This window comes from Artibeus jamaicensis, unplaced genomic scaffold (assembly GCF_021234435.1).
Source record: "Artibeus jamaicensis isolate MK-2021 breed Jamaican fruit bat unplaced genomic scaffold, CSHL_Jam_final scaffold_369, whole genome shotgun sequence".
NCBI lineage: Eukaryota > Metazoa > Chordata > Mammalia > Chiroptera > Phyllostomidae > Artibeus > Artibeus jamaicensis.
The window spans coordinates 24,694,436-24,720,754 of record NW_026522042.1 but is presented as its reverse complement, the minus strand read 5'-3'; the positions used below and the strand labels follow the sequence as shown (position 1 = coordinate 24,720,754).

General features: G+C 43.9%; 1 protein-coding gene and 1 pseudogene across 3 annotated transcripts in view; one reads left to right on the top strand and one right to left on the bottom strand.

Annotated features, from left to right (window-relative positions):
* ANKH (ANKH inorganic pyrophosphate transport regulator) overlaps positions 1-16,073 on the bottom strand; it is a 122,658-nt gene extending 106,585 nt beyond the window's left edge. Inside the window, exon 1 of one of the 3 annotated variants that reach the window (XM_037154560.2) lies at positions 15,552-16,073. In XM_037154560.2, coding sequence (XP_037010455.1) covers positions 15,552-15,647 — 96 coding nt within the window. In that variant the 5' untranslated portion in view covers positions 15,648-16,073. The remainder of the gene's footprint in view (positions 1-15,551) is intronic. The other 2 variants (XM_037154562.2, XM_037154561.2) reach the window with 2 other exon arrangements.
* Positions 16,074-23,267: 7,194 nt separating this feature from the next.
* Positions 23,268-25,597, top strand: LOC119056196 (60S ribosomal protein L27-like; annotated as a pseudogene).
* The last annotated feature ends 722 nt before the right edge of the window (positions 25,598-26,319 follow it).

The window sequence follows — 26,319 nt, the reverse complement described above, 5'->3', positions numbered from 1 at the left end:
AGCCCAGAGAGCCTGCACTGAGTATTTTTTTTTCACCTGATGATTAGATTTTAAGAAAGTAATACTCAGGAAGGGCAAAGTAGGTTCAGGGGCTCAAATACATGGCAACACAAGGAAATGAGACTTCGAGTGGTGAGCGCATAATAGAGTACTCAGATGTCGAATTAAAATCTGGTGCCTCTGAAAATTCCATAACATTACTAACCAGTGTTGCCCCAATAAATTTAACTTAAAAATAAAGTAATGCCCTGCAGCCACGGACAAGGAGAAGGCGCCTGGGGCATGCCCGGCAGCGCTGAGGGGGCAGGGAGTGGCGGGGTGCTTGAGGCCCAGTGCTTTTGCTCAGGCACGGTCCTGTGTCATGAATGTTTAAGGAGTCACAGAGCCATGTGCATAAGGTCAGAATGTGTAAGGTACATGAGGCAGAACCTGCAAGAGACATTGAACCCTGCCAGGCCTGTGCTGTGACCCCAGTGATGAAAGATGCACCTCAGTGCATGAAAGACGTGACCCCAGTGATGAAAGATGCACGCATCTTCCCCATCATGGCAGCGCAGGCCCTCATGTAGGGCAACGGAGGAGGCTCAGGGCACCGAAGCATCCAGATGGCGGGGTGGTCGTCTGTCCACGGGCTGTGGTCCTTTGACCCAAACATAGATCATGGGCTGAGTCCCAGCAGCCCTGAGCCTTGCTGCCTCTCTGCGCTCAGGGTCAGTTTTCTGTGACTCCAAGATTGGACTCCATGCTCCTCTGCATTCTGAGAGGACCTCTGCATCCTGCTAAGAAGCACCATCCAGGGTGTGAGAGGAAGATGGTGCTTTCTGAGAGGAAGCGGGGAATGAGGGCGGCTGGGGCCAGACGAGGCTGGTGCTGGCCTCACCCTCCTTCCAGGCAGGGTTACCCTACCTGCCCGTGGATTGTGGAACCACTGTGACACGTGATGAGAATGCACTGTGAAGCTGTAAAGTGCTCCACATGACTAAAAAGGGGTTAAACGTTTGTTTTTCATACCTTCCAGCTAAGGCATTTGTTATACCGGTTGATTCTCAAACAAAGACTATGTAAATGCAGGCACACGTGAGTGTTTGAATGTAATACAAATAATTAGAGGAACCGGTATCTCTTTTCCAATACGGATGTGGTCCAGTTACAGAAAATGCTGCTCTTCCAGTAGCTATGGGTTTCTTACTATTAAAAACTGCTTTTTGTTGCACTATTTTCCCAAGAGATTTCCATGCAATGGAGGCACAGGTAAGCCTAAATCAGCAGCTACAGGTAGATGCTTTTAAATTTCACTCTCACTAGAAAACATAGCAAAGATACATTTAAAAATAGAATTTGAATGCCACTTAAGGACTAATTAGAGGAAAGGAAACATGGTATAGAAATGGAAGGGCCCTTTGAAATTAACTGGGCGTGCAAGCCACGGCTGGGTAACAATAAATTACAGGGCTAGGAACGTGCATTTTAAAGTCCAGGTAGCTAATGATTATGACAAGTAGAACAAGCATGTCTCTAAACATAGGGAAGTCAGCTCTTTTCCACGTGAAACATTGAAAACTGCCTTCCATGTTGCCCAGCAGACAGCTCACCCCAGCACGCTGCAGAATGCGGCAACGGCTTCACACCCAATGAATGCACACACCTTCCTCCTCCCTGCCCCCCCCCCCTGCTGTCCGGGGCCCAGGACGCCAGCGGGAAGCAGGTGTTCAAAACTGCCTGCAGGGACTTCCAGCCTCACGCTCCTCTGTCTATTGCTCTTGCACAGTCCACTCAGGAGAATTCACCCCAGTCTCACCCATTAATTACATCCTGGGGGACCCGTTTCCCATCCATCCTCCTCTCTTCCAAGCCTCCTCAAGTTATCCCCCAGGAATGTGTGGGACTTCCATTTATGCCTTTTCAAATTACCCTGATCAGGGCTGGTGAGTCACATGGGTCCAGAAAGAGGCTTTGATTTTAAATTAACCCAATCTCTAACGCCCGTGGCACCAGCCTCCTCCCCTCGCAACTGCCATGGCCCTCCTTCCATTGTTATTAAACCGGCCGTTCTTCAAGTTACCAAAGACACATCATGTACCTCAACATTCGGCCTTGCCAGCTACTACCAGTCTAACAGTGTGAATTCCTACTTCTCCTCATTGCGGATTTGTACTATTTTCATAACATTAGGGCTACATAACTTTGGTGGAGTGACCTGGACACCTAACCATGATTTGTAATTTCGACAGGAAAATGTATTCTATGGAAATGTACTCTATGTGTTTTTCCTATAGGAAAATGTATTCTCAATAATTTTATGAATTATGACCAGACCGTAGATACTAACCAACCAACCAGGCAAGCAAACAAACATAAAGCCATTAAAGGAGCCTTCCTGAGGTTAGCCTACTCCCTGGTGCTTACGCAGTAAACACTGAACGCAGACAGAGAAACCTCGGGAGCTCATCCACGCAATGCCAGATGGCATCGCCCCGCTGCAGCCAGGCACCTGGTCCAACTCCAACATCCTTAGCTGAGCAGGATGAGGTGGAGATAAATTAGGGCTCCCCCTCAAGTCCTATAATGTATTCCAATGCCAGATACTCATAAATATTTTTGAATTTTCCATATCACTCACTATTTCATTAAGGCAAATGACAGACTACATTATAATAAAGCATTTTTTACATTTTGAAATAAAAAAATGAATATTCATAGCATTTGCATTTAGGTAAAAAAAATCTTCCTTTTTCAGAGAATGTAATGGTGTTGCCCAGGGAGGGAGTTATCCAGATGCTAAGTATTTATTGTAGCTCCCACCATTATGCATAAATTTGTATTCTCTCTCAGACAAGCAATTTAAAACATTTCACTAAGCGTATTAACAAAATAACATGAATGAAATGGAACCCATTTTCTTTACTACAAACTGGGTCTTTTAAAGCTGGGCAGGGCCATCATCTGCCCATCCCCTCCCGCACCATCCATCAGTGGCCAAAATTCTTTCATTCTAGACAGTTTTCTTCCTTTCCCCCTTCCTCCCTGCCCCCAAGCCTAACCTAGAATCTAGGCCACTTCCATCTCTCTGGTAGTTACCACAAGAACCTCTCAACTGGTTCCCCTGCCTCTGACACCTCCCCCTAATTCATCAGCCACACTGAATCCAAAATAATCCTCCAAATATGGAAATCAGGCCGCAGCCCCTGTAAGAGCACTTCCGAGCTCACCGGGGCTCTCAGGGCTGAGGCCCAGCTGCTTCCCCTGACTGGGCCCTGCCTGGTCCCGTGCTGCTCACTCTATCATCCCACCGCCCCGGCTCCCTCCTGCTCTTGCTCGCTACTCCCATCATACTAAGTTGCTGTCTTTCCTCACCTGAAACTCTCTTGCTTTCAGGATAGGGACACATCATCCTCTTTGGATCTCAAGTCTTACTTACACAGAAAGCTTCTTGGACCCTTAGGATTATAAGAGGAACCTTAAACACTCTGTTGAGATAAATCCTCTTAACACCCTGTTCTTCCCCTATCTCAGACTTGATCGCACTCATTGGTAGGTGCCGTCCTGGCCGCTTGCCCTTCTGGATAAATCTGTGCAGGCCAGGACTGCATCGGTCTCTTTCCGCCTCTGTCTTCAGCGACTAGCACAGTCCCTAGGACATAGTAGGTGTCCAAGAAACACTGCGGAACAAACTCATTCATGAAGACACGCCTGCCCTCTATGTTTGAGATTCCTCCTTCTTTAATAGTCAAGAAGTTCCAGATCACTACATTAGCACCGGGGAAGGTTTGTGAGGTGTGGTCCCGTTTGCATGTCCACATTAGAGAAGGGGTCAGTGGTTATGTAGTCACCCTCCTCCAAACCTGTGCCAAACAAGTCTACAATTAAAGAATATTGAACTCATTGTTTCAAAAAGCACAAGCTACCTAACTCCAAGTAACTTCATTAAAAAAAATTACCGGACAAATCCAGCCTTAAATGTCTTTTCCACGATGAGTAAAAATGACAACAAAATGAACAAAAAAAATAGCTGCAGCAGCACTTCTGACACTCGTGCTATGAAACCCCAGTGTCCCCAGCACCGGTTCCCCCGTGTGCCCCTGCACCCAGCTGGCTCCCTTTTGGGAAATTCCTGAAGGCGAGTCACTGAATCAATACAAAGAGAAGTCAGCTAGTCAAGAACGTGTAAAAATAATCAGGCATGGCAGCAGCATACCAGGCTCAAAGTCTAATGCAATATTACCTTACACGCGTGTAGCACTTCGCACTTTTCAGAGCACGCTGTGTGCAGTCTGTTGGGTCTAAACCTCCAAAAGAAGGTAAGTAAGCCCTTTATCCCCATTTGATAACTGGAAAAGCTGAGTCAGAGGTCAAGTTCTTTGCTCAAGGTCATAGGGCCTTGGGTCAAACCCAGGGGTTCTGACCATCAGGAGTTGGGCGTCCTTTCTCTCAGCCACGCCGTGGTCAGCTGGCACCACTGCAGGGAAGGGCAGAGGAGAAGCCAGGGAGCTCAGCGCCCCTCGGAATGCACAGGGCCTGTTCTCCTCTCCCTTCGCTCCTGCCCCTTCCTCTAAGGCGACCTGTAAATAGCAGGGAAACCAGGTTAAATGGAGGAAACCACGGTCGGGGTGGTAGAAAAGAGGACATTTTGTCTCCCATTTCCCTAAATGTCACTAGCTCTGCATGTCCCAAGAATGCAGGCAACATCAAATCTCCTATGAGACTCTAAGCATGCGCCATCAGCCGGTGGCTGCTCCAGAGAGGCCTTGGCACAGCCCTGCAATTCACCTTTAAAGTGGGGAAGGTGACACCCCACAGTTCAGCCACATGCCGAGAGCAGGCCCCAGAGCCCAGGAAGGTCAGGAAATATTTCTCCTCTCCTCTCCCATGTGTTCATCAGGAAGTTGTGAAAAGGAAACTTCTTGAACATCACTGAACTCTTAACACACACACACACACACACACACACACACACACACATAGCATTTTCTCTGCCTTGGAACCTGCAAGGATAAAACCAACACAATCCTTTTCCTCCCCCGTTTATAAATACATGCTTAGAGTATGTATTTATGCGGTCCAAAACATGCTGAAACATATTGAAAAGAATGAAAGTCCTGAAAAACTATTTTTAAAGCATTACATCATTAAAAAAATAAATTGATCTCTCAGCATTAAAAAAAATGCTTGTAGTAAAAGAAAACATTTGAAGGAGTTCAGCACCATGGTGGCCCAGGAAGAACTAGAATGCAGATTCCCAGTGGCAGATGTCACCAGACAGCTGACCAGCAGCAGAGGAGGGAACGCCCGCTGTGGGCCAGGGGTGTGGACCCTTCCAAACCCAGCTCTGGCGGGGTGCACTGCGACAGTCTCCACGGAAGTGCGCTGCCCCGGGCCAGAGACCTGGGAACGCTGCACCCGGCCGGAAGTGGGTCCAATGAAGTACTCAGGTGTGTACAACGACCTCTGTACAAAGATATTCCAGAGCATGACTTAGAACAGAATGAAACAAACAAACAAAAAACCCTGAGCACCAACGACAGAAATCAGCTAAGTAAATTAAGGTCCATGTGAGAGAAGGCAAGGAAGCCATTAATCATCGCATTTTGGATGAACACTTAAAGTCAAGCGAAACTGCCTATGACATCAAATGAAAAAAGGTTACAATTTTCTTTCAACATATGTGCACAGGAAACAGATGAGAAGACACGCACTAAAATAAGATACAGACTTATCTTTCGGCGGTGGGTTTGCACACCATTCTTATTTTCTTTAAAGACTTTCATTTATTTTCCTTCTTTTTACAATGAAAACAAATTATATCTATAACTAGAATAAAATTAATAAATGTTTTTTAAAAAGAGATCCTCTTCAAAAGCCACAGGCTTTCCCAGTAGCACATGAGTTAATTTTTAAAAATTTTAAATTTGGATAAAGTATACATAAATTAAGATTTACCATTTTTAACCATTTCACGTGTCTAGTTCGGTGGAATTAAGTACATTTACGGTATTGTACAACCATCACCACGATCATCAGAACTCTGTCATCCCAAATGGAAACTCTGTATCCACTAAACCATAACTCCCCATTGTTCCCTCCCCCTAAACCTCAGTAACTACTATTCCGCTTTCTGTCCCTGTGAATTTGACTGTTCTAGGAACCTCATATAAGTGGAAGCACACAATATTGTCCTTTTGTGTCTGCCTTACCTCACTCAGCACAATGTTTTAAGGTTTGTCTATGCTGTGGTGCACATCACAGTTTCATTCCTTTTGGGGGATAAATGTCTATTGTAGGTATATATCCCATTTCATTTCATGATGTTAGCTTTCCACGCAGACTTTAATTTTGAAGCATGTCTGAACTTCAAAATGATCAGTAGTTCACATAATTGAAGGATGTATGTCAGTGGAAGAATTAAAAACACCAAATAGTACAATTAAGGGAAAAAAATTATTTTTCGCAGAAAGTCAAACTCTCCACCCGCCTCAGATCCACTAAACCTCACAATGCCGAGGTTTTCCTGTGTCTTGTACACCAGGAAGGAGGAAGAACACTGCCCAGGGCCGTAACGGCGAGTGGTCCCGGACTCCGTTATCGGGACCAAATGCACGCACTTCACTTCGCATGAGCAATTCAAAAGGCTCATCACAGCGCTCGGAATAGTGGCTGCCTCTGGGGGAGGGGCACCACGGAACCTTCTGGGCTGTGGGAATGTTCCATACCTTGACTGGGGTGTGGGTTAGATACAAGCAGGCATAAACCCCTGGACCCGCCCACGTTAGATCTATACATTTCACTGTTTGTAAATTCCACTCTGATTTTTAAAGAGGAAAGAAAAACAGTCTCCCCAGCCCCCTCCCTGAAGGAAGGCACGTTAAGCGTAAAGGAAATCGGAGTAAATAAGAATTTTAGAAAGACAAAAGTGGTTCTGCAGGGTAGCTACAAATGCTCGCTGCCACCATCAGCTTTAGGGTCCTCTGTGGGTCTCTACTAACCGCAGAACCAAGTGCAAGTGCCTTTCTCCTGCCTGTGGAAACACTGGTTTTTCTGGGGGATGTCTGGGAATCACACTGTGGACCAACTGCAGACAATTCTTGGAACCTGCCCAAGTTTGGTAAACAGCCCAACAGGTGTGAGGCCAGGTGACGAAACACCTGAATGTGTGTGGCTCTGTGTGGGAGTGGAAAGCAGGTACACCCTGATTGCACGGCAGGCTCCAGGTGAGGCAACACGGCCCCTGAATGAACAGGGTGGGGTAAGGACTATAACCATCCCGAAGGGAAAACAAGGTCTCGGAGAAGGCGAGGGAACCTCGTCTGAATGTGGGGTCTGGAGCTGAGAGGAGACACTTGGACTCAGGCTGGATGCTGCGGCACTGGACTTGGCCGGACTCCCGGAGAGGTGAGTTACCCCTTTCCTACTTACGTGGTTATTTGTTATTCTCTCCTTCGCAGTTCATCTTTCTAAAATGTCAAGTTCAGGCCACAGTTTTGGGGAGGCTTGAGGGTCACAGCGAATTCCCTGTGCATTCCCTGTCCCACCATCTAAAGCATTCAGACCATCCGAGGAGTTTTTTCTTCTGTAATCTATTTTAGGTTCTCCATACTACTATGTCCCTTTACTGAAATGCACGGCCCGGTGGCCAAGAGACCTCTGGGTTGTTATGGAGCGGCATATTCAAGAGCACACAACTTCTCAAGGGTCTAACGTGCAGTTTTAAACACAAAACAGCCCCACCTACACCAAATGGCAAAACAGAAATGACAGTCAGGAACTCAAACACTTCCCTAGAGTTAGTGTTATATTTTTTAAAAAAAAACTGAGCAGGATTCTGACGAGCTTAGTGACGTGGGCTCATTATTGTTTAGTGAAGACAGTAAGCCGTGGTGACTAGCTCTCAGGGCGTAAATACTGAAATGGGACTGCTGAACCTGAAAGCCGCCCCACCCAAGCTAGGCCTCCTGGGTCTCTCACAAAATACGCCGCCTCGACCTCTCATGTGCTAGGGAGATTACATCCACAAGGCCAACTTCTGCCTCTTCTCGACGCATCTTGCTCTCCAGAAAGTGTCTCGTTAACCTATGAGTGGACATTTGGCTTTACAGACATTTAATTACAACTCACTGTCCCGAGGAGTCCCAGCATCACCTTTCTAGTTGTTTTTGCACATTTGTATCCAGGGATTCCCACTTTGGCTTTTACTTCGTCCCAGCCTTGAGGCAGGGCCACCAATGCCAGCCTGGTTCTGCGCAGGTGGGATGACGGCGGATGGACGACGGGCAAACCGCAGAAACTGCTGGGCACGGGAAGAGCACTGGGGAACACGGGCCTGGGGTGCGTGGGGCTGCCCCTCACCTCCTTACGCTGCAGGATTAGGAGCCACACGCACAGCCCCTGCTGCAGCCTGGGGGTTGGGGACAGATGTGGACCCGTGTTAATAAGAGGACTGTTGAATGATACCGGTAAAACCCATCTTTCCAGAAAGGCTACCCTCTAACAGTTCCAATGATGGCAGAGTCATTGAAAGCCTCGCCAATCTAGTCACATGAAAATACCATAAAAACATTGAAAAACCAGGATCCACGGGCTCACAAACCGACACGCACTCCCCCAAGGAAAAGCGGTTGGTCCGCCTGTCCCTGGGACCCCGTGGAATTTCCTGAACCAGATGTACGGGCTGCTTTTTAAAATAACTCTTTACATAGGATAATAAATACCCTGTTTGCCCTGACGAATAACCCAGTTATTCCCTCCCCAGGATGGACCATGAAAGCATTTTCGGCCTGAAGCAGCAGCCACATAGCACAACCAGAAAGTGGTGATGCAAAGGTCCTCTAGTTGACAGAGATAGCTGCTGTCTCCGTCATGTCCTACTCATTTGTTCTCAGCACCGCGAGGGGCATTTGGTTGTTGGAAGAACAGCTACATGATTTCAAAATCACGGAAACAGCAAAAACAAAAACAAAAAAGAAGATCTGGGTTTGTACGGCTGGATAGGAAGTTTGTTAATTCACCTCTCTTGTCTCTTCACCTCCTCAGACGGGCGCTGCCCACTCGGAGGACAAGACCATTTAGAGGGAAGGCAGCAGGGGCCTCCAACTCCCGGCGAGAACTGTCTCGTGCGAACAGCTTGTCTTGACTACGCTCTCGCTGCGCTACTGCAATTACCAGCACCTGGCCATATGTTATCATAACTGCGCCGTGCAATTAGACGTTTTGCTCTGTGATGCTGATCGCAAAAGTATTTCACGTATGTTTTCTTCACCGAGACCCAAGCAATTTGAGGGCAGGGGCCGTGTCAAAGGTGGAAACGCTTCCCTTGTGCTAAGGCCCCATCACTGACACTCACTGTAGAATCTCTCGGGAACAGGATCAAAGGCAGCGCAGGGTGGGAAAGCAAGTGTCCCAAGCAGGTAGGCTTTTTCCAGAAGGAGGCCTCCAAAAATTATCTGCTCTTCCTGCTTCATGAAATTCTAATGAACTTTAGTTTCCCAGAGCAAATGTGAAGCAGGAAATTTTAAAGCAAATTTTCAACACGCATTAGCTATTTTTGTGACTTATTATTTTTATTTCATTGGCTGGCACCAAACTCCTTGTTAAGTATTTCGAATATCACCTGCCAGTGGGCATCCGTGATTGCCCAGCACAAGCATGGACACACATGAGCCACCAGAAATGTTACATTTTGCATATTATGTTTATTTAATAACGTAGAGAAATGGACAATATAGATTTTCAGCAGTAATCATTTTTATACTAAAAAAGGAAAAGAAAAACAAGTAACTTTCATTTTGAAGAAGTTTCAGTTATCACATAGGTGGCTCATACACAGATAATGCTGTGTAAAACGGTTTTCTGTATTTCTAACTCATCTCCACAGCAACTAAAAGAGTCACAGATGTTTAAAAAAACTATCAGATTAATTTTTTTAAATGAAGACATCTGAGTCACTTTGGCATGTTATACCAGCAGTTTAATGAGGTTTATTTATTTCAACACGCACAGACCATTAAAAGAATGACTTCCCGTCCACGGCCTGCTGTCTGCCCCCAGCTCCCCAGCCTACCCCACCCCACTGCCTCAAGCCAACAACGGAGAGCAAAACGGCGTGGAGACCGAACCACTTACCACTCACAGGAAACGGAGTTTGTCACATCTACAAAGGATGACAGCGGCACAAATGATATTACACTATTACACTCTAAAAACTGCTTTTAAAGAATTGGATGTATTACTAGAAAGAGATATAGATATTGCCTTCATGTATGACACATCTGAATATCTTTGAAGGACCTGGAAAGAAGTGCTCTGACAAAGTGGTAGTTAGGCTGGTCATCAAACCACCTCAATAAAGAAATGAGCAAACTAACCACGAGATTACACTGTCATGGCTCTAGGAACAAGCGGCTGGCCCAAGCACAGCGCAAGAGCGATCCTTTAGAGACAGACGTTCCTCTGAAGAGAACTGGGAAACGCAGTAGAGAAGTCAGTACCAAACTGGACTACGGAGGTCACCATGTCCTTAACTGCATATGGACTGCCAGCAGAGAGTGACCTCATTTTCTATGTATGAATGAGAAACTGAAATAGGCACCAAGACATGGCGGGCAGAAAGCCCAAGGTAGCCAGAGGTCACGCATTATCTAGTTCTTACAAAAAGACGGTCACTGAAATTTTGTATTGAGAAATAAGCAAGCAAACAAAACCAAAAAAAATCTCAACATTTAAATAATAGAGGAATATACAGCAAAGGAAATTACAGTATGCCCGTATAATCAAATAATATGCTATTTAAAATCATACTTAAAACACTTTTAAATGCTTAAAAAATTGGGAGGAAATAAAAATGGTAAAAGAGGTTTTTTTCCCTTCAGAAGAGAATTACTGGTATTTTCCCCTCTATTTTTTATACTTAACCTAATTTTAAACAGTTAACATATATTACTTGTTTAATTAGAAAAAGGCATTATTTTGACATTTAATCCATTAGTACAGAATGGATTGAAAGAGAAAATGTCTCCCCCTCACAGTTATTTAAAAACTCAGCTTGGGGTTTACATTTACGTCTTTGGAAAGTAAAACACAATGGATACTTTTATTATTACTTAAGGCAAGCTCTGTCTCCTCTGTGACTTGGCGACCTTGGATGAAAAGTCCTTTCACAATAGTGGCCAGAGCCACACATTCACCCCTTTTCATTCCTGTACCTCCCAATCTAATGGAGAACTTCTGTGGAGGGCGGGGCGTTTCTCTATTTAGTAGATAGGAAGAGCATTTATGAAGTTATTTTTCCTGGGCCTCCCTTTTTTCTTCCATGTTGTGATATTAATAATTTGAGACCCTCTTTCTTCTACTGTAGAAGGCTAACAGTCGATTTCCTAAGTTAGAAAGGAAGCTAGGAAAACAGTTTGACATTCCTATTATAGGTCTTACTGCTGTAATTGTAACGACCCATACACAAAACTCTTCATTCACAGGTAAACATTGAGGGTCACTGAATTGCCATATTGCACCCAACCAAATTCAGGGGGTCATACAGGACAATCTGAAGTCCCTAAAGACACCATCTGTGCATGCAAGACCAGATTACCTGGCACTAGACAGAACATGTTTCTTCTCAAATGAGAACAGTTTCAGCTTTCCTTTATCTTTCAAAGTTATAGCATGGTTATCCTTAAAATTAAATTTTTAAGTGTCATTTAGTACCTTTAAAAAGTTCACTGCTTTATTCTACATAATTTGGTGAACTTGGCTCTTAAGGTAGTCAGGGGCTCTGTACCAACTTCAGTTTTAAGCAGAAATAACAGTCCTTTGAACGTGGTAAAACCAAAGGCACATTTGCAAATCCTTTTGAAGAAATACATGGTAGGAAATGTATCAGCATCCTCCTTTTCTCAGCAGTCTGTATGACTAAGTGGTTTCTAAACAATTGTATTGTAAAGTATCTGTTGTTTCTTATCTTTTCTCCTCCTCTTGACCAAAGGTGCTGTCAACCTTATCAAAATAAGATATAATGTTGAATTAATTAATTACCTGGATGATCTGGCTCTTTCTACGTGAACCTCTTAGTCACACTCTGTCTTTCCTGGGGGCCCTTGTTATGATTGCCCTGCACCTGTTGAGTCTTTACAATTTAAACTATGATAGCTAAGATTAAGTTTAAGCCCAGGCTAGGAATCTGAAAAAGCTCAAAGGATACATTTCCAACAACTCCCGGGCAGACCTCAGTGAGTGAGCGTGACTGCAGGAGGCAGGGAGCAGAACAGCCAAGGCCCAGCCAGACACGGGCACGGCCCCTGGCCCTGCCTGGCACTGCTGTATGATCTTGGACAAGTCACTTAACATGCCTGGGCCACTCATCCTTTTCTCATATATGACTCGTATTGAGATGTTATAAGCACATATGAAGTGCTCAAAGTATGAAAGTAATTCATACTTTTGATTATCAATCTGTAAAAATAGACAAAATAATTCTAGATATAATGCAACTATCACAAAGTATACTACACACCTACAGGGTTCTACAAATGTTATTTTAGGTTTTGTAATAATGAATACATGCTCATTCTATTCTGTGTTTAATATTACAAAGCAGGCTATTGTAGTCCATGTATCTTTTTTTTTTAGTGTAGAATTCAACCCTACCCCCACCTTAAATGATTGCTAACATCAAAACTGAAAAATGTGATGCTAGGTTTTGCTAGTCTTGTAGAATAAATACTCCATAATAGTTGGGTTTGCCACTGACAGAGCTATGAAATTATAGGGAAATCTACATACAGCAGACAATGTTCATGGAGAATATCAGGAGGGTCTGCATGGATTGTGATGGGTTTCCTCATAGCCCCTCCCCCACATGCATTAATAGCTGAGATAATTAATGTCTAATTCCTATATGCAATCACATATGTGCCGCTTATTCAAATTTCAGTGGAATCTTTTATATAGCTGGATCATTTCCATTTTAAAAGTTCTGTCTACATTTTGAACAGAAAACACAAACTGAGATGTTTATAATTATAAAAAAACCTCTCTTCTAAGACTCATTTAAAATCATTTTACTATCCTTTTGTTCTGGATAAGTCAGAGACTTAAAAGATAATGAGACATTTCATTTTTTAGTCTTGCATTTCTTAATTCTCTCAAAAGCATGAGGACCAGGGGTTGTTTTGACCTTTACACTCCCCTGTCGTGTCCCTACTTTAGAGTTAGTCGATTATGGAAATATGGAATCATTGCTCATTCAGGGCAAGGTGTCATACACATGCTCACTCCGAAAGAATGACAGAGCTCTGTATGTGTCCATCTGTCCAGAACTTGATAAAATTCATATCAAGAGCTGCATATTTTCAAAAGTCTAACATAGACCTACTTTTGCAAATAGGTTCATTTCTCTTCATCTTTCTTGTGCTTTGAAGCAGTTGGGGTAAAATGTTCTTATATGCATTACCCACATATGGCCAGGTCATGCCTTAGTTCACAAGTTCCATTCTTCTCACCCTGTACATTGTGCAAAACCATTATCCTTTGATGCTAGAAGGCAAAGCAAGGTTTTGAGAAACAAACAACCCCCCCATTTCTCCCCTCCCCCACTCTGATAAAATATCTCTACCTCCTGGTGCCTTTAACCTAAAAATAAACTGGCATTCAAGAAATAAGGACCTCAAAAACAGTTATTGATAAAACTTGCTTATGTGCAAAAAGATAACTGTTCTAGTACTTTGCTTATGTCAGCTATGGTAATGAGGTTAGCAATGTCGTAAAGATGAGTTTGAATTAATAGACCCACTAGGATAGATGATCTATATAGTTGTCTCTTACATCTAGCCACCCTTCTGAAGCTCAGAAAATCCTTTCCCTTACACTAAAATCAAATCCTTAGTTACACCAGCCTTGTAGTAAATCAAGGCAAATGTGAGACAATACTATGATATGCTTCAGGTCATTTAATTATGACAAAGAATACTCTTGTTTCCTCCAGTTATCCCTACATAATTCTCTCTCTCTCTTTCACATACACACACACACACACGTACTACAGTGCAGGGAGAGCGATCAGGTGTGCAGGCTGAGCTGACAACCTCTGGAGCAGCTCCAAGAAGATAAGTCTTAACAGAGTTAAAAGGTGCAGGTGAACATACAACACTTGACTCATTTAATGTGTGAAGTAGTGAATTCAGGTCTATGAAACCTTTCCACGGATTGTAGGAAATGCCCAAATTACCAGTTAATTACAAAAGATGGAAGGTGGGCAGGAAGGAGGTGGAGCAGCAGACAAGCCCTGGGGAATAGATAGGTAGGTACTGGCAGGTTACAGTGGCTACAGGAAAGATAAAACAGTTCAAGGAAATTAGATGGCTTCTAGACAAAGGTCTCTAGAAGATGGTGCTACACTGTGGATGTTTATCTGCAATAAAACTCGAAGTAAACATAGCTTACTATGTAGTTTACAATGTCATTAAGTATCAGGGAGCTTATAGAGTTGCAATCAATCAGAAGTTCTGAGCAAACAGAGACAAATCCAAGCAGATATTCACCAAAAGGTGGTGTCGAACCAATGGCCTTCTGAAAAACTGTTCATTTTTTAAGGCTAAAAGTGCATCAAAATAGGTGCACTTTTTAAATTAGAGACATCCTTTTAAGTCTCTTGACTTAAAGAAAAAGGACATAAATAAGGTGCTACAATACTAGGAGTGTTGCTCATTACACACCCGTGTTACACACGCGGGCCAGTTCCAATAACTGTGCATCAAGGTGGCAAGCTACCTGCCCATCCCTCTTCCTGGCCTTAAAATGCAACTGTTCCCGCTGGGGGTCCTGATAAAAAACGGTCCCCACAGGCTAAGTGCAGAGCACCAATACCCTGTGCTGGGGAGTCTGCAGCGCCAGTTTTGCGATGACGCCACATGGAGACCAGTGGGGAAAAACATAAAAAGAAACGGGGACGAGAAGGCAACAAACAAAAATGTACTCCCCTTTGTAGGGGGTCTAAGAGAAAACAACCCCAAAATCCCAAACCGGAGATGGTCAATGGTCGCTTATCAGGACACACTGGGGACACCTAATCCATACCTGGGCTGAAAACAAACTAGAAGTACCTGGGAAATCAACTGGGACACATTTTAATAAAAAAATCTCCTCATCATCACCATTACCATCATCATCATCATCAACCCCGGAAAAAAAAAAAACCCCAAAAACCAGCACCTGAACTATCAGAAACTACACTTTAAGTCCTGAGCTTTACATAACCTCAAATTACATAATATTCCTGCTGTGCACTAAAAAACGCTTCTATAGGTGAAGCGCCAAATCCCCCAGTGTTTTAACATTTTCCAGAGAGAGAGAGAGAGAGAGAACTGGAAAACTCTGCTGAATAACTGGCGGGGGAGGGAGGAAATAGAGTGCTGGAAAAGTCATCTTCGACAGGCTGCAAACCCAACCAAATGTTACAGGATAAAGAGGAACTCGGAGCAGGTGACTCCCTTCTGCCCCCATCCCACCGCGCTGGGGCGTCTGCGGCCGAGAGAGGCAGTGAGCGGGGCGCGGGGCGCGGCGGGGCTTACCTGCTCCCCGAAGTCGATGGCTATGTTGGTGATGCCCAGGGGCACCAGGAACCGGATCAGGGGCCAGTAGTGCGTGAGCGCCGGGAATTTCACCATAGTCCCCACCGTGGGCTGACCCCACACACATCTGCCGCCGCGAGGGGACTCTGCGGGGAGGCGCGGGGCGAGCGGGCCGAGCGGGCAGGGGCGCGGGCGGACGCAGGCCGGCGGGGCCTCGAGGCGGCGGCGGCGGCGGCGGCAGCGTCCTCTCCAAGTGCCGCGGCTCTAGCAGGAGATCCGCAAGCTCAAGTCCATCCCTGCTGCCCTCCCACACAACAAAGATCTGCCGGGAAAAAAAAGAGGAGGGACGGTGGCGGCGGCGGCGGTGGCGGCAGCAGAAGGTTCTGTTGACAGCGGCTCCATTATAAGCGCTCTGGAGCCCGGAAATAAATAAATAACCGCACGCACGAGGCGCCGCCGCCGCCACCACCGCCGCCACTGCGCGGAGGAAATCGGGGCGGGCGGGGAGGCGCGGACACCGCCGCCTGCAGCCCCGAGGCGGGAGGGCGATGGGCAGGGGAGGAGGCCGGGTGGGGGGCGGGCGGCTCCTTCCTTCCCTCCGCGGCCGCCAGCGCTCGGCGCGGCCGCTGGGGGCGCTGCGCACCCACAGGCCGCGGGGGCCACCGCCTCTCGGGCTGCCTTCCAGCGCCGCCGCCTCCGCGGCTCCCGGGGCGCGCGGGGTGGGACTGGTCGCGGTGCCCGCTGGCCCAGAGACGGTGGCGTGCGGCCCGGAGCCTTAGGGCGCGGCGGGGCTAGCTTGAGGGGCGGGAGCACTCAGGGGTCCGGAGGCCCCGAGGGCGGCGGGGCTCTGCAGTCCGGCCAGTCCCCGCGCCGTCCCAGGAGGGGCCAGAGAGTGTGAAAGACTGGCAGTCGCGGAGAGCGATACGGGCGCGCTGTGGCCGGGACGGAGTGGGCTAGGGTAGGGAAGGGCGGGGAAGGCTGCTCTGGGCAGGGGCTGAGGTCCGATTCGGGCCCACCTGGGCATCTAGGTACAGGGAAGAGACGGAGGTGCGGCTTTGGGCGTGCGATAGAGACCGAGAGAAGGTCGCCGCGGAAGGAGCACATCCAGGGGTGACCAGACCCGCGTCCCGGAGCAAAATGCGCAGTGGGCCGCAGGGACTGGTCCCAGCAGTCTCTCAGACCTGCCTCAAGCACTTTGCTAAGGGTCAGGCGAGATTCTTCTCAAGGCAGCGCTGTTGTAAAAAACGAAACAAACAACAAGAACAACTCAAAAGTCTGTTTCTTTTAAATAAACAAGGGGAAAGAGGGGAAAATCTTCTATAGTACTGTGGCCCAGTGATTTCAGAGTAAATACGAGCTGTGCTGAGTATTTCACCTAAAACTGTATGACAGCGGCGCCAGCATCCATCTCTGCACCCAGCACACTGTGACCGGAGGGTTTAAGGCCCTTGGTGAATGAGAACAGCTTTGCATAAATGGCTAATCTTTGTTTCCTTGGACCTTGGACCAAAAACTGCAAAAAATTGAATCTTTTAAAATGAGAGGGACGGGGGAGGGGAAGGGCCCCGTGCAGAGCCGGGCCGTTGTGCAGTCGTCACCAAGGTCCAGAGGGCCCTCTTGAAATTGGTAATTTTTGAGGAAGGGGCGGGGCAAAGTATGTAGCCTGTCCTATTGTTTCGCACTGGCCCAGTACAAGCATCTTTCCAAGTTTAATTAGCATAATGGTTTAAATAATTTATTATTAAAAGTAATGAAGTAACTTTGCACCTAGGAAGGAGTCTGTTAGCTCACATTTAGCTTTGTAAAGCTTGTGTCAGTAGTGAGCTTGAGACCTCAAGTACCTGGTTTCAGATATTTCACAATTATCTGAAAGTATATCACATATTTTCCATATTTTATGCCTTTTAAGAGACCTTTTTAAATTCCACACAGTGTGAACAAGGCCTTGAGAAACAGGAAACTAATTTATCTCGTGGCCCTGATGTAACCTCAAATTACATCCTCCATAATTAAAATGAAATTTTAGTGATTATTTATTGTGTTAAATGTGTCAAACGATATTATCGGAAAGGCTTCCCAGCAAAACAGGAAGTTCTCATGTGTAGGACTATCCTCAGTAGCCAATTCCTGAAAGCTGCGTTTGAACATAGTCAAATCTCATTTTAAATATACTAAGAGAACTTGTTATTTAAAAGAATTCTCTGGGAAGGAGTTCTTTTCTAAAGCAAATATCACCTATGGCTTACCCATTCTGTTAGTCTAGTTTTCTGTGGGCTCCATTTACCTACTGCCTTTGAATTACACTGACCTTTGTCTGGAATGTGGGTTGATGGCCCTGGATCAATCCTCATCAAGTCCAGTTTGCTTTGCTTGGTCCCTGGAGGAGGACAGGACATTGCTGCTGCTGACTGGTGCAAACACACACCTGTGATCTTAAGGACGCATGGTGAGAAAGTTCTAGTAAATCAATGGAAGATCATCATCCTCGTTTGAGTATTCTAAAAGTGTATTTTTTAAATGAGTGATTTAAGAGTGTCACCTTCAATCATGGCAAAGAGCCCTTTTTAGATTTGAAAGGCCTCCAAATTTCAATCACAGGGGCGACAATGTGGAAGTGGAATGAATGAGACATTTAATTATTTTTTCTATCAAAGAACCAAAATCAGATAACAGATTTCAAAGGGGTTTTGGGCCTCTCTCTTTCTCCCTCTTTTTAACTTAATAGTTTTTTTGAAAAGATCATGCCAGAATATGAGTGATGATAATGAATAGGAAGTTTTCTATCTTACCTAGAACCCCAAGAAATTATCCTAAAATCACTTAAATTAGATTCAAGGGGTGTTATCTTTCAAAGGGTATAGCTTCATCTTCAATTCACAAAGTCTTTAGATTAGATTCGATTGCTATACTCAACAGCATAAGAAAGAAATATGTACATATAAGAAAAATACTGAAAAACATGCTCAACTATTAACAGTGGTTAGAGATAACTACAGAGTATTATTTTCCTTTTATACTTTTCTGTATTTAACTCAATGGACATTTATAAGTATATAAAACTAAAAAAACCTTTAAGAATATTTACAAACTTCATCAGAAATGCAAATTAGCATTGACTTCAGAGCCCAGAAAAAGTTGCTCTTCCCAAAATAATTTTATAAATGACCAACAATATATTATTATTTTGATGCCTTAAATTATTAATGCCAATTTTTGAAGAAACTAACACAAAAAAGAGAAACCAAAAGTTACATATATGTCTGATTTACTTTTCTCTTGAATTGATCTTAAATGAATATACTGAAGTTTTATCTGCTTTAACGGTTAGAATAAAAAAGATCACCCACTTCTAGAACTCTGTAACCTCGGGAGCCCAACCACAGCAGTGGACACGGTCTGCAAGCTTTGTCCACTCAGGAGTGAGACTGACTTGATAGAGTTATCCACACTGGTCATGCAAAATTATCCTATATCATGTACTTGGTATAACTGACTCATTTAACACATAGTTTTGATGAACGATGTAGTCCTGGATATTGGTGTGTAGTTTTGGAATGAGTAGCAAACCCTCCCAACATAGATATAAATTCAAGATTTATAGTTCTACATCTGGGCCTGGTACAGTTTTACTATGTGGCTCACTGGGGATGCAGTGAGGGAAGCCTCTGATTCACTAGGCTTCATCAATAAATTTTTAGTCAAATAGGCCCTGGCTGTTATAGCTCAGTGGATTGAGCATAGGCCTGTGAACCAGAGGATCGCGGTTCGATTCTCAGTCAGGGCACATGCCTGGTTTGCAGGCCAGTTCCCAGCAGGGGAAGCACTAGAGGCAACCATACATTGATGTTTCTCTCCCTCTCTCCTTCACATCTAAAGATAAATAAATAAAATCTTAAAAAAATAAAATTTTTATTAAAATAAAAGACTAAAATAATTACCAAATAAAATAGCCTATTTCACTGTGTTCATATAAATACGGTCCCATTTGATGAAGCCATGATTTCTGCCCAGAGCTTCTGAAGAGCAGAGTTTGTTTCCTTGCCCCAACTGTTTGCCATCTGTGTGTCATTCCGGCCCAAGGCCAAGTTACAGCTTTTCTGGGCTAATTATCAAAGCCAGTTGTCCTCTCAGCCCATCCCAACCACTGGAGGCAGGAGGTGCGTGGCATGGGTATGTGTGAAGAGCAGGGACAATAAAATGGCATTGGTCCAATCAACATAGCATAAAATATGTAAAACAAAGTAGAGTCACTCACGTCAACCAAAATGGCTGTCGTCAGCCATGACATTTTGGTTCAAGTGGGAAGCTACCTAGGTCAGAGGAGACACTTGAGGAGATACCACTCTCAAGGTATAAGTGAGGCAGGCTCCAGACCACTGCTGAGACAGCCGAACTCCACACACCGGGGCATTGCTCCATGCCACACTGATCTCCCTTAGCACTGGCCACCAGAGGCTCTGCCCTGCTGGACAGAGGACTTTGCCTGCCCTGCTGCTCACCCAGCTCCAGAGATCCTTCCTCGTGAGATGCTGGCAACACCCTTGTCCACTGTGCTGTCTGCCAGACCTGTAGACTGAGAGTCTGGGACTTGGGTTTGTTATTCCCCATTGATTGCTGTCTGTGTCTGTTAATATTCCTCTTGGATTGTTAGAGGGTGAGTAGGGTACCTTGTGTGTGACTCTTGTCTATCCTTTGGTGCCAGGCTGCTCAGCAGGCAGCTAGCTGAGCAGTTGCCCAGATGACTTATAGGAAAGAAATTATCACGAACCTATGCTCGTGACAGTATATTATCCTGAAATTGAACATTTGCTATAGATAAGCTAGAATTAAGTAAATTCTGTGAAGAGTTATAGTCCTCACTTTTAATGACTCCTTTAATAACATACTTATTTTTACTTGAATCATATTTTAAAAGTAACACACAGATGCCTTTAAAATGTTGAGTTATAAAAAGAAAGGGGGAAAATCTCTACATGCTGACATGGAGCGATCAGCAGAGTATTTTGGTAACCGAAAAAAGCCAGGTGCCAAACTGTAAAATTGTATGCTAGTTTGGGGGTCAAACAGGAAAGAAATATGAATATGGTTGTGTATGCATGTGTGTATTGCCTTATATTCGTGAAAAGACACACCAGAAGTATAGTACAGAAATTATTTAAATTCAGCGGGGGAAGAAAGAGAACACCATGAAATAGAGATGGAAGAACTTCTCTGAATGTAACTTGCTCTCTAATTCTGGCTTCGGAAACATTCATGTTTTACATGTTGAAAGCATAAAGTTAAATGAAAAGAAAACAGTTTTAGACAACAGACATAAATGTCATGCTTGTCTTTTTTTCTTGTTTATTTCTCTTTTAATCTGGGAAAAGGATTTGAGGCAGCTTCTATCAGAGCACAGGTGTATAAATATGTGTGTGTGTGTATATATATATATATATATATATATATTAACCACTTTCATAAGTTTTGACTTTTTGGTAATTGCTAGAAAATAAAATATTTGGGGAGTCTCTTGCCTGGGCAGTTATGCAAGCACATGGCATAGTGTCCTGACACTTATTAACTCACTCCTACCTATGATAAGTGACCTAAAAAGTTATGGCCTAAAAAGTTATTCTACCTTTTTAGTGGCCTAAAAAGTTATCCCAAAAGTTATGGGATAGACCCCACTCATGCCACTCAAAAACACTACCGCCCCTGCCCCCACCGCCCCTGACTCTCAGAGTTCTGGAAGTAATGTGCTTTTCACAGGTAAGCATTTGATAATTTGCTGACTTATATTTGGCTCCTTATGGTGAACACAGAATGTAAGTGTGTGTGCAATCTATCCTGGCCCTTCCAACGCACGGTGGCAATCTTGATGAGTCGAATAAAATGGAGTACGTTAAAATGAAAATGTAGCTACTTTTTGTTCCTTTTTTTCCTCTCTTCAACTTCTGCTTTTACTTGTTTTATTTAAATGACCAAAATAACATAAAATGTCTCTAATTAAAAATATTTGAAAAGCTTAAATTTTTATTCATGTTATCTACCCAAGGTCTACATACTTTTTATCTTATTTTTATTTATTTTTTTGGTCGACTTACTTTTTAAAGCTCTTTTAAAATATCATGCCTTTCTTAAATAATTCCTGTGTCACTCCCGCTCACTGTGATCATTTCTTTTCCATGTTTATGTTGGCGATCAGAATGAGTTCATCAGCCTCTATTTCTAGTGTATGCATCTGACACCAGCACAAAATGTTACACTGCCTGAGGTTGTGCACATTTTGTGAAATCTATTCCTAAGTATTTCATGGATTTTAATTCTATTGTAAGTAACAGGGTTTTTTAATTTCAATTTCCAATTTTTTATTGCTACTCTATGTAAATATAATTGATTATTTTATATTTATATTGTATCCCCAATTCTCACTTCCCACTTCTAGAACAATAATAGGCACTCAATAATATGTTTTTGAATTGAATTTTCCAGACCTTTTGCAACATTTAATATCTAAATTGACAAGTGTATTATCCTTTTTATTGTACAGTTAACACTGACTAGATGTCCTTAACATTCTAATAACATCGGATGACATTGGATGATGTCTGGAGACATCAGATTCCTAGCTTCTCAGACTTAATATCTCAGAGAAGAAATAAACAAAGAGTGGTTCTTTTCATCGTTGCTGTATTTAGTGGAATATTTTTTCTTTTCAGTGTTACTCATTAGACTATACTAAGTATTAATTTATCAGACAAATATGTAGTATATTGTCATCTTCATGATAACATATAGCTTATCCTTAAGTTGCTATATCTCCACCAGAGCATTTTTTAAAACTTGGAAATGTTGCTGATTTCAAAATGATATTCTGCTACTTATGATGTGATTTTACTTGTGACTCAATAGTTGATTAAGCAAGGTGTTAATGAAACCTGTGTCTCTTTAATCTTCATATTGATGAGGTAACATTGTTTTAGGTCATTCAGCAATCTCTTTTGTGTGCTTATGGTGTGCTAAGCTTGCTGCAATGTGCTGGGTATATACTATGGGATAAAACAAACATAACCCCACTAAGGTTGGGCTTAAAAAATATGTTCTCTCACTACTCCTACTTAGCACCTTACTAGAGGTCCTACCCAATGCAATCAGGTAAGTAAAAGAAATAAAAATTATACACCATTGGAAAAAAATTTGTGATTCACAGATGACACAATAATTTACATAGAAAATCCCAGAGATTCTGTAAGAAAACTATGAACTAATATGTAAGCTTAGCAAGGTCACAGGATAGATGCAAATTCAATATAAAATAATCAATTGTATTTATATATCATAGTAATGAAAAATTGGAAATTGAAATTAAAAATACTTGTTATTTACGATAGTATTAAAATACATGAAATACTTAGGAATAGACCTCACAAAGTGTGCAGAAGCTTGTATGTTGAAAACTACAAATGATAAGAATTCAAAGAAGACCTAAATAAATGGAGATGTGTAATATGTTAATGCATCAGAAACATCACCATTATTAAGATATGAATTCTAACCACATTGGCCTACCGATTAAACATAATCTCACTCAAAATCCTTTGGAAAAGGAAAAGGATGGGACTGAGGATGGCCAAAATGAATTTGGAAAAGAAGAGCAGATCTGGAGCACTCAGACTCCTGATTTCAGGACTTGCTCACCACAGTGCAGTGCTGGTGAAATAGACATACGAATCAATGGGAGAGCAGGAAGAGTTGGAAACAGGCCCTCACATACATGGCCAATTGATTTTCCACAAAAATGCCAGGGTAATGAAATGGAGAAGGAATAATATTTTAAGCCAGTGGTGCTGGGACAACTGGACACCCATCTGCAAAATAGTAACCCTTGAACCATATTTCATGCTGTGTATACAAAATAACTAAAAGTAGATTGTGCATTTAATGCAATGACAGTACTTCTGCAAAGGAAAAAATGTAGGAGAAAAGTCTTTGTGGCCTTGGATTAGGGAATAATTTCTTAGATACACATCAAGAAACCACATGCATAAACCACACATTTCTCACAATTAATTTATGAGACGGTATATTAGTTGAATTCCTCTTTGAATATAAGAGAAGTCAGCTTAAACTAGCCTAAGTTGAAAAGAGGGACTTATTATGAATACACAGTTATGTCCCACAGAACCCAAGCCAATAGCAGTTTCCCTCAGGAAGGGACTAGAACCAGGGACCCTCCAGAGGCTAAGAATGAAGGACTGATTCTTCTCAAGAATGTACTTTCTACTATAAAAACTCCCAGTTTTCTTTCTCTTTTGGAACACTCTGGGTATTGCCTAGTTGTGTTTCCAATTTGTGCATCCAAGGACCCTAGGCCTCCTCATTCATTTAAGCTTGGTTGACAGGTGGCTGGCCTGGTACGGTTTGAGTCCTTGGATCCACTACCTGTTGCCAGGAAACATGAATGCAAAAAAGCACCCATAGTAGTTCCCAGGCAGGCCTGCTTGTCTGCACAGCTAAAATGTGCGGACATAGAATTTTTGGTCTCTCGGATTCCAAAGCCAGCTCTCCCAGTTTCTTCTCTTAAGCTTCTTCTTGTTTGACCACATCCGTGCTGAGTTTGAGCTGGACTCACTGCCAGAGGTGGACTGAGCTAGGGATTGCTTAGAAAGGGAGCCCCACTGGACCGAGGTAGGGCATCCTTGCAGGCAGGCCTGGGGTCTGTGGCAGGTCAGGAATTGGGACACACCAGGGTGTGGTCCCTGTGGCCAAAGTAAAGACTGGACCTTCAGGAGAAGCTGAGTGGCCTGACCTGGGGTGGAGGCAGTGCTGGAGCTGAGCACAGAGAAACTTGTTTTGGTTGGAGGTGAACCTCTAAATTTGTTTTTTGGTGAACTACTTTACTCAAGAAATGTTCCAGTCATGTCTTAAAAGGCTTCGCCCCTCCAGAGAGGGTCTGGTTTTCCTGAGTCAGTGATTTTGTCTCCTTCTGTCTAAGAAAGCTGCCAGTTTTTCTCCAAAAGAATGTTTTGCCCTTAGGGTAGACGGGGGCTCAGGTAGCTCTGGACCAAGACCCAGTCGTCTGAGCCTTTGAGTTAGTAATTTTCCAATTCTCTGCTGGTGCTGGTCCCCAGGTGGTGTTTGACCTGAGCCTGACACTAACTAACTCCATCAGCTCCAGTCGCCAGGATGTCTGCACGGAACAGGTGTCCCTGACAGGCCTTATCTTGGGTTGGCTTGGCTGCCTACCAGGGAAGAGTTGCTGCTTGAGGGAGGCCGCATCCCGGCAGTAAAGAAAAGCGTTTTATCCTCGTTTCCCAAGAACCCTGCTTGGTGGTTTTGAGGCCTGTTTACCATAGGCACGTGCTCGCCTTTCCCTGACGTGTCCATGCAGAACATGCGACCCAAAGCTCAAAAGATGTGTAGATCAACAACAAATTAAGTTTGAGATAGGTCATTGGATAACAGTTTCCAATACCAATTAATAATAGTCATCAAAGGTAAAAGTGACTGTGTTTTCTGAACCCCAGATGTTCCTTTTGGCTACTCTGAAAGCCAGTGTGGGAGGTCTAATTTGGAGGCAGAAATGTGTAAGGCTGGGGTGAAAGGCTGGCGGAAGTGTGGGTCTTCCTCTCTGCTCTGGGCCCCGTGGCTGATGTCGCAACGGACAAGTGTAGGACACCTGGGAAGGTCGTGCTGGTCCTGGCCAGGTGCTACTCCAGGCACAAAGCAGTCATTGTGAAGAGCATCGAGGGTGGCATGTCAGATCGCCCCCACAGCCATGCTCCCACAGCTGGAATTGACTATTAACCCTGCAAAGTGACAGCTGCCATGGGCAAGAAGGAAATTGCCAAGAAGACAAAGATCAAGTCTTTTGTGAAAGTTTGTAATGACAATCACTTTATGCCCACAGGTACTCTGTGGATATCCCCTTGGACAAATCTGTCATCAATAAAGATGTCCTCAGAGACCCTGCTCTGAAACACAGGGCCGGATGGGAGGTCAAGTTCAAAGAGAGGTATAAGACCATCAAGGACAGATGGTTTTTCCAGAAGCTGCAGTTTTAGATCTTTTTTGCTTCAGTCATTAAAAGTCCAAAAAAAATTTAAATTTTGGCTGGTATATACAAAGGAAAGAACACATTATTGGAACTGGGAAAAACGTCCAAGGCATTCGCTGGCTATACTAGACAACAATTTAGTCCAGCCGTCCTCCCTGTGTGTGTATCTGGCAGAAGCAAAACCTGAGACAACAAAAGAGATTCAGCCAATGACATTCCTCTGGCCTTGGCAACCTCCATTTCTTTCTTCTTACTGTTCTTAGGTTCCAGTGGGGAGGTTTGGGCGTGCCATGGGCGGTCTAAATGTTGAAGGGCCAGGAGGAGAGGCAGGGTGCGTAAAGCACCTAGACAAACAATAATTAACAGTAAAAATAACAAGCACAGCAGCAGGTAGCATTTACCAATTACATATCATATGCCCTACTATGCTCAGTGCTTTCATGCACAGGGTGTCCAACCTACAGCCCGTGAGCTGCATGCGGCCCAGGATGGCTATGAATGCAGCCCACACAAAATTGTAATTTACTTAAAACCTTTTTTTGCTCATCAGTTTTCATTAGTGTTTGTGTATTAATGTGTGGCCCAAGACAACTCTTCTTGTTCTAGTGTGTCCCAGAGACGCCAAAAGGTTGGATACCCTTGATAGGACCACCTCATTCATTCATCCATTCTTTATTCACTCAATTGTTATTAATGTGCCAAGCAGCATTCTAGGTGCCAAGGATACAA